General features: G+C 35.4%; 1 protein-coding gene across 1 annotated transcript in view; it reads right to left on the bottom strand.

Annotated features, from left to right (window-relative positions):
• bckdhb.L (branched chain keto acid dehydrogenase E1, beta polypeptide L homeolog) overlaps nucleotides 1-13,920 on the bottom strand; it is an 88,847-nt gene that overhangs the window by 43,601 nt on the left and 31,326 nt on the right. Inside the window, exons 6-8 of the mRNA XM_018240605.2 lie at nucleotides 11,552-11,660; nucleotides 6,244-6,341; nucleotides 5,101-5,211 (exon numbers count right to left, since the gene is read on the bottom strand). Coding sequence (XP_018096094.1) covers nucleotides 5,101-5,211; nucleotides 6,244-6,341; nucleotides 11,552-11,660 — 318 coding nt within the window. The remainder of the gene's footprint in view (nucleotides 1-5,100; nucleotides 5,212-6,243; nucleotides 6,342-11,551; nucleotides 11,661-13,920) is intronic.

Consider the following 13,920-nt stretch of genomic DNA (forward strand, 5'->3'; position numbering starts at 1 on the left):
ATCAGTAATCACAAACAGCTTATTAACATACTCAAGTTTTACCCAATCCAGGCTAAACTTATATGTTCAATCAATGTGTTCTAGATGATCTGCAACTTTCCCCAGTGATACCAACAAATTCAATAGAATATATACTACATACAAACAAACAATACAATGACGAAACAGGACGCAACGTTTACCTGGCGTGATATCATACTACGCACAGCAGGGAACGGAGAAGCAGAACTCCCTCATTTTAAATTTTAACTTGTAGACCTGGGCCAGTGCAAGATTCTTACATATGTACATTTTTTATTTACAAGGGGGTTCCTATAGCTATTTTATAAAGGATTTATAAGAGGAACTCTGAGCAAGTCACAGACTTGTGTTTTATAAAAAGTGTTTTATGCCACTAAGTTCTATGTGCAGGAAATACACATTGTAAAAGCTGTGATTGTGCAGCTTTTTTTATCCTTTCCTGATAGTTTTAAGAGAAATGCGGTCACAGTTTGTATAGATTTCATAGTAATGTCTGATTAGTACTTGGCACCCAGAAAATATCTTGTAAAGATTTAAATAAACATAGGAATTGACTTTTATTATTATTGCGCAGTGTTCTGATATAAAGGAGTACTACCCTAGTAAATGGCAGCTTGTTAACATACATAAAAGAGTAACTTTCATTTACACCCCAATACAGTCATGGTATAAAATAAAGGTCAGATCCACACAACCAAAATGGAGTTCTGAACTATTGTGAAAATTGTCTGTGTAGTGCATTAGACCAGAAATAAATCTGTATTGTAGGTGAGACGCAAATAAAACAAACAATATAAGTGAATTATAAACCAGCAAATCAATACCTGATAAAACTGGCTCGGCAAGAGCAGGCATATTTCAAGGGCCTTCTGCAACAGAGGATAGAATAAGACACAATAAAAGAAGTCTCAGTCCTTGCAGTGCCTAAATACCAAACCCATTTTACTAAAACACAACCCGGATGCACCAGTATAATTACTATACAAAATGTATAATAAGCATATTAGATGTATAAAATGAGATCTCAAGGTACTGACTCATCAATTATTGGAAGAGGTCTAGGTACACTGCCCCTGAACCTTCAACAGAGTTGATCAGAACCCTATTGTAGTAGAGAAGGCACTCAGAGCAATCTTCCAGACAGTAGTGTTGGTGAATTAAAGTTTGTTTAGCCTTACGCATTTCATGTCTAACAGGCCTGTGATTAAGTGTCTGTGATAGACAAAACGCATTAGGCTACATCCAGGTGTACCTAAAAACTTCCAATTCGCTTACACGTCTTTCTAGAAGATTGCTCTTTGAGTGCCTGATCTGCTACAATATGGTTCTAATGAGCATATTAAACCCAGACATAATCCTTAAGTAAAATGGATAATGGGTATATAAACCCTAGCTGTGCCAGTATAATACTATAGAAAATTAATAATCAGCATATTAACCCCAGAGGTGCTAGTACAATTAATACAGAAAATGGCTAATCAGCATATTACCCCCAACTGGGCCAGTATAATCACAGTAGAAATTACTATTTATTACAGCCATGCCAGTAAGATCACTTATATTTTCTACAAAGATCACGGAACAATTGGAGACACAGCAAGGAGCTAACACAGAGAGTCAACATGGCTGGGGAGTGAGGAGGGCAGGAGAGTCAAATATAAAGAAATAGGTTATCTGCTTTATTTGACTTTACTCTTATGTTATCATTTATTGCCTGTGCTAAGTAGTAAACAATTGAGTTATTTAACATGGCTATATGTAAACTTTAGGACTCAATTGTGTTCCCAAGTAATTTTTCCTATAAAGGTCTGTTTTATTTTGCAAATTGTGAAAACTTTTTTTTCTTATGATCCAGCTACTTTCCTGCACATTCTGATGTTTTTCAGTAAGCACAAGCTTTCTAGCTAAATACAGTAAACTTAGGGTCACCTCCTTGAGGTTAGTTTTATCACACCTTTCTTGTGTTGGTGGGGGCCCGCAAATAAGATATTTGCCCTTGGCCCAACTAGTACAGTATGTTAACATGGCTTTGGATTTAGAAAGCGCAGGCTGTCCTGAAAAAAAATTTCCTTGGTAAACTAGTTAGCTCCCAAGAATGCCCCAAAAGCGAGTTCGAAAATCCTCTGGCACTGAAAGCAAATGAAAAGCAAAATGCTGCTGGTGTATTATGGGTTAAAGAACTTGCTGATGTACAACAATTTAAAATTATTTGTGCTAAATATTGACTTTTTAAATAATGCCCTTCATCAGACACCATATAAAACAAACATATTACAATGTTTCTGTAAATGAAGTATTAGTTTAGGAAGAACAGGAAATATTAAAAGCAAATCGAATACCAATGTCAACTAAGGCATGAAAAGAATATGCAAAAGATCAAAGCAGCAGGAATGAATGGATCAGAGGCAAAGTAAAACATGGCAAGAAGTGCTGACTTTGTACAGAGTGCCCAAGTATAAAATAAACTCAACACAAGAAAAAAAATATATATATACAGTACATGGAGGCTGAACTCAAACTCAACCAATCTAAGCAGTTAGCAGCCAGTATTTCGTCTTTAGCCATAAACATTCTACTGCTGCATCTACAAAATTCAGTGTAAGAACGGGACAAGAGAAATGACTCGAGACAAAAATAAACACAATAAAAACCCAAGAAACGCATAACTGTTGTAAAGAAAAGCATGGAATTTTTAATAACAGCATTTTATGCAGGAACATTAATAAAGTCAGCGGTTAAATCTAGAGTTGTAAACTTGAATTACAGATTAAATTCTCTTAAAATGGATATAGTCGATTGAAACTTCATTTCATACAATTTTCAGATACTGTTTTAATTGCGCAGAGATTTTTCATCCCATGGCGATTAGTCGATTAGTTGTTCGTACAGGTTAGATAATTTCGGTCGGCTAGCAATAATATTTTTGCATATATTGCCTATTTGGTGATATCGGTTTGTTATGGTCACTAGCATTTTTTAGACATAAATTTTTTTTGATTGCTGTCAATTAATGGCCAGAACCATGTTGGATTTATTTTTCCTACATTTATTTTATCTGAATGGTTAGTTGTAGATTGTTACATTGAGATGAGCAACACCCAGTATATTGCCAGTGGTATACTATCCATCATGCAACCTAGACCCGTACCCAACCCGGACCCGCACCCGGCTTCCCTCCACTTTTTATAGTCCCGCCCAACTGATGACGCCATATAGGGACGGCCAGGTGTGCACCTATAAAACCAGAAGCCGTCAGTCTAAGGTCGCAGGCAAAAGAGCTCAACCCGAACCGCCCGCGACCTGCAAACAGCGCAGGGAAAAAAAACCACAGGAATTGGGTGGGCATGCACATCACTACTGACTAACCCCAGCAACTAGTTTAAGGAGGCCTAGAATATATTCTTTATCGCTTAGCAGATTTCTTTTCCCCTTGAACTTATATCTGCATCAGGCCCTACATGGCAAGTTCCAGCATTGTGAAATACTAGTAGCAATATATAAGAATCAAGACAATTAAGGGCAGATCAAAATGTAAATTTAAAGCTCAATAAATAAAAACTTACCCACATTCTATTTATTCCTATGGGATTTTTAGGATTGTATTAAATAACTGGGTGACTGCTAACTTTCACCCATTGATGAATACAATTCTGAAAATCCCATATGAATGAATAGAACAGGGGTGAATATTTATCTATTAAGCTCTAAACTCAAATTTTGATAAATCTGGCCCTTAGGCTTTCTTTCATATGTAGGCAGACACTTAAACAGCTTGATCTTTCGATAAAGCAAATTGACAATCTACTATATGTACATGCAAAAATATTCCTCTAGAACAAAATATACCTGACACAAATACAGTTAATTGTCAATAGTATATGCCCTGGTTTTCTCTTATTTTACATGGTGTCCTGGTACCATCAATCTATAATGCATTTCCATGATTCTACAACTTTTTTTTTCAAATCCCCTGAAAATAAAATGTGGGTTCTAATGTATACACCTCAATTTAAGTAACTAATGTTACCAAATGTCTTGGTTTATGCCATAATGAACACAGTGAGCACGTTCTGCACAGTAGCACATAAAAAGGAAATGTGTGTATGCATGCAAATTACACAATTCTTGCAGGAACCGTGATCACAGATCCATGGACTTGTGAGATTGTCCAGAGATTCTAGACCTGCTCAGGATAATATAAATGGTTCTTGGCAAACACAACACCCCAGGTTGCCCTTTTCACAAATCCAATCAGATAAGGTACCAAAAGACAAAATAAACAAATTTTGCAAATAATTGCAGCAGATATAATCAAAATACAGCTTTTGCCATCACTAAGCCTGAGGGAAAAGAGAGAGGTAACATATCTAGCTGCTAATTACATTATAAAGTTGCAGAACATCTGAGTATTTAGGGTACCTAGAAGATCATTTGGAAATCAGGTGAAGTACAAAGCTTTACACCTCATTTGACAAAAGCAACCTAATGTAACCCTTTATATGTTACAATACTTAATTAACAATGACTGTTTACCTTGATCACTTTGTACCAGTTTAGTCATTTGTTACATTTCTAACACCTTCTGTTTTAAAAGCAATATAAATTGTAATTGTTTTTCCCATAATGAACAGCCCAAGATCACAGATTCAACATTTCTCCCTTCCTTTCCTGCTTTCCTTGCTAGAAACAGCCCAGATTGATTTTGCAATTTAAGTGTAGTAACATATTGCAGAAATAGTATTATTAATATAAATACATGATATAACATTTAAACAATGTATAAATAAAAATATGAAGACATTAACTAGCATATCAATTTAAATGCATCCTTTTATGAGTATTTTACTAGTCCTTTATATATTCTGTCTGGGTCACAAGTTGAAGTTGTTGTGTCTGGTAGCAATAGCTCTAACTGTAGGTCAAAATTAAAACATTCAGAATATTTAGGCGTCACTATAAATAAATCATCATCTTTACTAGGTGTTTTGAATAATATATAAACCCATGTAGAAATGAATATGAAGAACATATTTATCACCATCTGTGTACTTAAAACTTTCAGTAGATCAAGTGGTTTACCTTGCAAACAGTTTCAACATCCCAGGGCAAAATGGTTCTTAAATCAATCACTTCACAAGACAAGCCTAGCTTTTCTTGAGCCATAACTGCAACTTCACGAATAACGTGGACCTTTTGGGGGAGAAAAACAGAAAAACTTTCAAAGGAAAACAAAAGTTAAAAAGAAATAAACGCAATTGACATATAGAAGTCATCTTTGAGTTCAATTAACTTTATAAAAGCACTTGGCCTGCACCCTAAATGGGATGTAAAAACAAAGGTTGTTAAGGGCCCTTAAACCATGTCAGTGCTAGGGTCAATCTGACTCTCTTGTGCCCTGTTTTGCAGGTAAACACTGCGCCGTGAAGATCAAAAGGAAGCCGGGAATCAATAATACCTTAGGGTGATACCAGATGACGCTCTGTGGTATGTTAAGACTTAAAGAATGTAAAACTTTGTCTACAATCAAAGCCTTTGGCTTTAATTGAAGGGATCACTTGAAGGGGTGTTTCAAGACATGACCCTTATGAAAAGTTTAGATACATTCAAGATTCTAAAATAAACTCCTCTTTGACCTGCACACTCTTAATTCTAGAAAAAAATTACACCATTTTAATTGTTCATTAAACAACAGTTCTGTGATGTTCTAAATGCGATGTTCTTTTTCCAGTGATAAAAGCAACTGATGAGCTTCATCTGAATAAGTGTATTATAAAATTAACTGACAAGAGTTCCTAGAATAAATAAAGTAGGTCTGTGTAGAAAATCAGTTCCTAGGTACAAAAAAAAAAAATAAACACAAACAAAATTTGGCCAATGAACCATTTTTACATTTTCTGTTTGTGTAAAGAATACCGATATCAAAGTTGGTTAAACTGCTTTGCATTATGTTAATAAGCTGCTGCCTTTCTACCCATAATTTTGGATCGGGGTCTGTATTTGGGTTGAAATAGGGAGGGTTTGTTCTGGAAGGGGGTGACAGTTATTGCAAGCTCCCCATGTCATGTATTTCAGTAATACTGAATTGTAAATTGTAGACACATGGGTCTTCATCTTGTCAGTTTGAAGCAGAGGTGTGAAATATAGGGCTTTATTTATAATTTCAGTATATTATTATATCCAAGTATTATCATTAAAAAAAAATAAAAAAGGAACTCTTCCTACCTGAGTACCCCAAGAAAGTAGTGTGATATCTGTTCCCTCTTGAAGTACTTCAGCTTCAGAAAGAGGAATGCAGTATGGCTCCACGGGGACTTGCTCAACTATATTGAAAAAAAAAAAAAAAAATATGAATATGAATATTGAAGCTAAATTGCTACAGTCATTTAGACTATGGCTTACCACTATGGCAAGACAATGTTGAAATAAACACAAAAACTTCTAAAATAATTAAAAGAATAGTTTTACACGTTTGTTTATCCAAATAATACATCATATACAGTCACATGTACAATCTAAGGTCCTTAGATTGATGCACACTAAGGCAAATTTTATCAGGAGCCAATTAACCTGCCTGTCTGCTTTTGGCGTGTAGGAGAGAAACTGGAGTACCCGAAAAAACACAACCAACTCCTTGTGCCACCATGGTGCCCAATAAACTTGCAACAACTACAATACAACGTGTATTATGAATTCAGAATATTAAAACCTTTTTTTTTTAATTAAAACCTACAGATAAGTCTACTACAGCCTTGTTATGCAAACATACTTTCTCATTTGTAGATATGCCAGTTCCTATATATTATTGTAAATAATATTTATTCAAGAATAAAGTAATGCAAATTTAAATGTTTTATGTAATTTATTTTGATATAGACCGTTACAATTTACCACTGTACACTGTAATACAAATTATTTATATTTAAGTCTCGATTAAGAGGAGGAATGAAAATTGGCTGAATGGTACACTTAGAGAATCTGAGCAAAGATCAAATGAAAAGTAGATCAGAAGTAATTTAGTTTCTTTTGAAAGGGAACTCGCTTAAAATCCGCAAAGGAAGCCATAATTCTAAACAAAATGAGATTTCATCAAAACAGAATATGAATGTACGAATATGTATAATGAAGCAGTTATGTTACGTCATTTATTTCTTTATGATTTTAAATGGTGGTTTATATCCTTATGAAATTTGAAAATACATTTTTAGGTCTTTCATGCTCTCCTTTGTCACTATAGCAACCACTGAAGCAAGTGATATTCATTCCTACATCACTTACTGTATGCCACATGTGATACAATAAAACTAAACGGAAAAGGTCAAAATACATCACAGAAGGTTCTCCATTACCCGCCTGCAAATATCCAGATGACTAATTCTTTCCTCCCGATTCTTTATCATTACATCCTTATTGACAGGGATTCAAATGCAAACTTTAGTTCATTTTCCACTTTAACAGTTATCTGAAGAAAGCTGACATTTCAGCTGCATGAATAATGTAGTTCTCTGATGTGAGTTTAAGTAACATTTTCAGTTCTAAATGTTCTCAACTACTATCAAGCCTTACGGCAAATAGCGGAGCATGCTACAGAAGAAAAATTACAACATTCTCTTTTAGCTACAAATAAAGCAGCTGTAAAGAGATGACTACAAGGTTAGGCTAGTAAAATAATTGCAAAAGTGATCTAGATATTTCTAAACAAAATTAATTCTCAACTAGTAAAGATTGCTTTAGATAATGTGGACAAGCTAGTACAATGGAGCATATTTAGTGGTGTTGACCAGAAGTTAAATGATTCTGGTCTAGAATGTATAGTATTGCTCACACGCACACAAAAAATGAGAAGAGCTGCAGAAATCTTTATTGAATAAAAACAAAACTTCCAACATAAACAATCATACAAGAACACTGATAACTTAATTTCCCTTGCCACTAAAATTACTATTGCCAGATTCTGGAAATCCACATCTACTACTATTTCTCACTGCAACAACAACTGCACATGCGTCGAAAGTCACGAAAATTTCCGAAAATTTTAGTGACTTTCGGCACATGCGCAGCCGTTCGTGACCAGAAATTTACTCCAACTACTGTACACATGCGCCGAAACGCTCAGATTCCGAAGAAGACCAAAAAAACAAGAAGACGCCCGTGAACTCCCGATGCCAGATCTGCACAGAGGGGTAAGTAAAAAATTAAGGGCATTTGCCCGGGGAGGGGGGGGCAGTTAGGATGTGGGGGAGAAGGGAGGTTGGCCGCTAACCTTTACTTTTTTTGTTTTTAAACTTTCTACACTTCAGGACCTCAAATGTATCATCTAACTTCAAGCAAAGTTTTATATTTACAGAATTCTATAGAGACTGACTACCAAACAGTTAAAGGGGAACTATAAAAATATAAGCTTTATGGTACTGTTTACTAACCCCCTTCTCAGCATCTGTCTCTCTTCATTCACTCTTCATGCAGGACTATGGAGTCTGATTGACAGTTAAGACAAAATGAGACCCCCAAAGGCAATACTAGACTTAAGATGATTTATTAGAGCTCACTCTTAAAATCACCTGAAATCTAGACTCTCTACATGCAGGATTTGTGAAATCAAATATATAGTAAAAAGGAGCACCTTCCAATGTAATGAGATAAATGGTGTGAAAAAAATAAATAAATAAATAAAACAGATGGTATCAATGTAATATGCAAAATGGATCATCCCAGAGTGATTAGCATTAAGTTGAGTTTTGGAAGGTGCTGTGACTATAAATCTTGTCTCCAAACCAGATTTGTTTTTTTTTTTGTCTTTTTAAGCAGGGACTTGCATATATTATAGACGTCCATATTTCTGTTTTGTCTAACTTTTATTTTATTACCCAGTTTCATTAGCTTTTGACATGTACATTCTTTCACAAAACTATATTGTCTTAACATTACAGAATTAGATGGCTTCATACTTTAAAACATTTTAGTGAACATTCTTCTACAGTGCTCCTGACAATAATTTATACTTCCGGAAATGTTTATCATGTAAGAAACGAAATGCATAGTTAATGGTTAATTTTTGCTGAATTTCTGAAAATGTATTATTATTTGATATATATTTTAAATCTGGTTGCGATAAATATTCCTCTCATGAGCTTCCAAAAGCCTTTTACCATACTGAATGAATAGCAAATATCAAAACTACCAGTGAATTACTTAGATCAATTTATCAAAGGTCAGTGCTAATAACAGTGACCTTTCTTCTCCCCTTGCTTACAAAATGATAAAAGAAATTTTGCTTTTGTGTTTGCACATAACTTGTTTAAAAGCAATTTAATAAGTGAAACACAATGTTACAGCAAATCTGGTTAACATGCACATTACTACTTAATTAATAATCCAGGAAACTGCTTTGTCAAGGGGCTGAACATGATTTGTGCTGGGTCTCAACAGTCAGCAGCTGCAGGGACTTTAAACTGGGGCAGAAAATAATTGAAAGCATAAGAAGATATGGAATATTAACAATATAAAAATATAAGCCCCGGTTTTAAATTAGCATATAAATAGATAAAATACAATAAGATAATAACTAAATACCAATCCATACAAGTGAAACAAAAATATATATTGATTTTGAAGTTAAAAAAAAGGAAAAAAAAAAACACTATAAAATGGTAAAGGTGCTTTTAACGGCATTATACCTTCCTTAGAGTTCAACCTGGTAGCTTTCTTTGAGTGTGTTTTGGCAATGTCCTAACATGCCCGTTATGCCCATGGCCAATTTGTCAAAGCCAGCTCTACCCAATGCTGCCTGTATCTCTGGTTATTTCAGGAGGTTTTTTCAATTGCAAAAATTTAAACCTCATATAGGTAAAAATCACAGGAAGCAGGAAATTGGGCTGTTGTGCAAGAGGCTTGTGGGATGGTTAACATTTCTGCTCCGTGGCCACTAGGGGGTTTTAAACATATGCTGTCATGAGGAATTATTAGCAATGATATATTGAACGCTTTAACTGATGCGAACACTCTTAGAGCACACTTGTGCGGCTATTTATCTTAAAGGGGACCTGTCACCCAGACATACAAAGCTGTATAATAAAAGCCCTTTGCAAATTAAACATAAAACACAAATTCCTCTTTTATTAAAACATCCATACCTGTTATAAACTCATTTAAAAGTCTCCGCTGTCAATCATTTTTTCACCTGCCGCTCCTCTGTACCTTTGACGGGGCAGGCAAAATACTTTCCATTCTGCACTTCCTAGATGTCACTGTACTCCTTACATTCCCCTCCTAACTAACAATCTAATTGTGTATCCAATGCATGATCAGGTGTATTCGTTCAACCATTTTGACACATAAACAGCAGGTTTTGCCAAATTAAAAAAGCTTGCCTTAATAATGGTGTCTACAAAAATGGCACCTACCTGCTTGCTGAGATTTTGAATTCCAAGACTAAAAAAAAAAAAATCTAAATTTTTATAGTGTAAGGGAAGTTTATTTTGACTAACATCATAAAATAGTATTTGGAATTATTTCAAGTTATTTAAGGTGACAGGTCCCCTTTAAATAATAACTTAGTATGTTATAGATGGACCTATTCTAATCAAGCTTTCATTCTTTATTTTTATTTTGTATGGTTTTTCCAATTGCATTGGGCTTCCTACAATACCTCCTCCCAACCTGCAATTGAAAATGCAATGCAGTAATCGGGGTTCCTGACACCAGTAACAAAGACAGAATGACTGTGGCTTCCATTTTGTTTTTATTATTGCGATCTTTCTGCTCCTGGCCTTTCCTTATCTTTCATGTACCTTCCAATCAACTGCCTGGTTTCTTAGACCCTAGGAATCTGATAACTTTGGCTGCATAAATAAAATTGAAAATAAAAAAAAAAATGACAAAAAAATGAACATAGAGCGCAAGCTGTATTATAACTGTCTAAGCCACCTTAAACGGTAATTATAAAGTGACCTACCCTACAGTTTCCATATAATTTTCAGATGTACCAAAAGGTTTACAGATTACACCAATAACTTGCATTTCTGCATAAAACCATCTAGACCAGCCATCTGTGCTTCTGCCATTGTAAACATAAGAGCTGTGTCAAATGTCAGCAATAGATGTCTGGCCCACAGAAACAAGCACAGTTACAGAGTTACCAGTACTATCTAATATAGCTCAGATTGTTATCTGCTTGCAGTAAAAAGAGCGGATGGAATTACCAAACAAAAAGCAGCTTTGTCTACTTAGAAGCTCTACACACCATTGCCTAAACTCAAACTAAACTATGGCCAGCATATGGAATTGGAATTTAAATTTACAAAAGCATGGGTATGACTAAATCTGTGCAGACAGCCAAAAAAAATTTAAGGAATTAGCAAAAGCCAAAGCAAGGCCTTATGGCCAAAGCATACAATTATTGCTTTAACTGAAACCATTTGCTCTCATAAGGACAGTCATAGGCAGCAAGAGGGGTTTAGCCAAACCATTTGTTTCGTCAAGCCAAAATGTGAATAGAGACACAAATGCACACAGAAGCCTTGCATTACATTACCTGCTGCTCTATACAGTATCTTTGGTTCAAAGAAAATACATGGATTTTTATCCTCTATACATGACAGCAACAAGCCTTTCGCCTGGATTGGACTCCTTGGAATGACCACCTGCAAAACAGAGAACAATCTCGCTTTCATCTACATGGATACGATCAAGTTACTCTAAAACCTTGAAGGTTAACCTAGCTCATTGATTTTTTTTTTCTACTTTTTTTTTTTTTTTTTATAAAATTCATTACATTCCAGAAACCACTTACTCATTATTACTATTTGACAAAGTGTTATAAAGTAATCAGAAAGCGGACAAAAATAAAATAAATAAAAGATGACAGGCCATTTCCTACCATTAATACCCCACAGTTACATTCTAATAAAGAGCAGAAAGCAGTAAAAGAAGCTTAGGGTTTGCAGGACAGGATTACTTTAATCTGAAAGGGGAAAGCATATACTTTAAATTAGCGATATAATTAAAAAGTTTATTGCTATATAGGAAAAGTATATTCTGATTATACATCATTCAGATAAAGAGTATCACAATTCCATTACATTTACAGTCCTGATTATTGTGAAATAATGATTAAAGTCAGCTTAACATAACTATGCATCATATTAATTAAAAATGTACAACCCTGTGCAGATAAATTCCTGTCAAGGCAAAACAACTACCTGGGCACAGAATCCACTAACTGCTACTGAAGCAAAATAAAAAGGTTTATTTATAAATAAATGTGCAAAATATCACAAGAGTTCTGGTCAACTACAAGGTACAATATGAAAGCTAATATTTCACATGGACAACTTGAGCTATTTAGCACTACCATTTAAGCCTATAGTAAACGGAGTGGCACAGTTGCTCTAACTATGAGCTTACCCCAATAATGTGATCCAGATGAGACCTTAATTCCCTGGGGTTGAGCCCTCGGAATGGTGTGGAGGCAGGGTGTTGTGCAACTTTAACTGTATGCAGTGCACAATAATTGGATGCCAGTGTTTCTTGCAACGTATACAGAGAACTTATTTATTGAAGAGAGTAATCCACAAGTGAGTTCAAATAGAAAGGAGCAGGAACATGGGAACAACAGTGGATAGGCATATACTCAAAGCAATAAGTCCCCACGTGGGACAATAGCATACACATAGTCTAGGAAGGTATACCCAGCTTTCAGCCTTTACCCTAAGTGGATAGCACTCTAACACTTAGTCCCTAATTCTGGGCAATTGGTACCCGGGATCATAAAAAGTGGATCCTTGGCTGCTCGGCTAAATAGCCTAATTATCTGTTACTCCTAGCATGGAAGCAAGTTAGCCTGTTCTTACTAGACTTGACCTTGTCTAGATTCCACTTTACTCTTCTTGCTTGCTCAGGTAAGGGGCTTAATAAAATGAACCCTGAGCATGTGTGATCATCTTTTATATTATAGGGCAAAGGATTCACTGGCACACGGGTAATGCTGGCAGGGTGATACCCTTGCTTTAAATTTATTTAATGCAGCCTGCTGCATTAAATTAAATAAATTTAAAGCAAGGGTATCACCCTGCCAGCATTACCCGTGTGCCAGTGAATCCTTTGCCGTATACATTTGATAGGTGGCCGATACCTATCTCACCGTGTACCGGGGCTTCGCGATTGGAGGACCAGGGTGTTCATCTGTATTGAACTTTTCCATCTTTTATATTATAACAGAGTGCCATCTAGTGGGTAAACCTGGGATATTTAGGGATCATGCTTTGACCCAGGAAATTAGGAATTACTCCTTTCTTTAAACAAAGAGTCCCCTTGGTGCCCAATGCTTAGGGAAAGGCAAAGTAAAGACCGATATATTAATCAGTCCCCTACATAAATGGGTCCCAAAGTTTCTGAGTGCCATGTTTTGATTAAAAATATTTCTAGTAATGTTGAACAAGTTTACAACAAATTCACTATTTTGCATCTTGGCAATATTGGATATAAATGTCTATGCAATCTTCACTTTGATTTTAAAGGGGTGGTTCACCTTCTTCAGACTTTTACTCCAGCTTTCAAATGGGGTCACTGACCCCAAAACAAATTCTTTGAAACGCTACAAATGTATTGTTATTGCTACTTTTTTATTACTCTTCTTTCTATTCAGGGCCTTTCATTCAAATCAATGCATGGTTGCTAGGATATTTGGACCCCCTTCTATGGTATTGCTGGGTCCAGATGCATGCAGATCTAGGCATGCGTTCTATATGCCTGGCCAGGTTCGGCAAGCAGTTACATCATTGGATCTGCAAGCATCTGTGCCTTGTCTGCCTTCTCCCAGCAGAAGCACCTGTCCAGACCCAGCAGCACAAACAAAAATATTAAAAAGAAAATACTTTATATATAAAAAAAAAACTTTTAAAT

This window comes from Xenopus laevis, chromosome 5L (assembly GCF_017654675.1).
Source record: "Xenopus laevis strain J_2021 chromosome 5L, Xenopus_laevis_v10.1, whole genome shotgun sequence".
NCBI lineage: Eukaryota > Metazoa > Chordata > Amphibia > Anura > Pipidae > Xenopus > Xenopus laevis.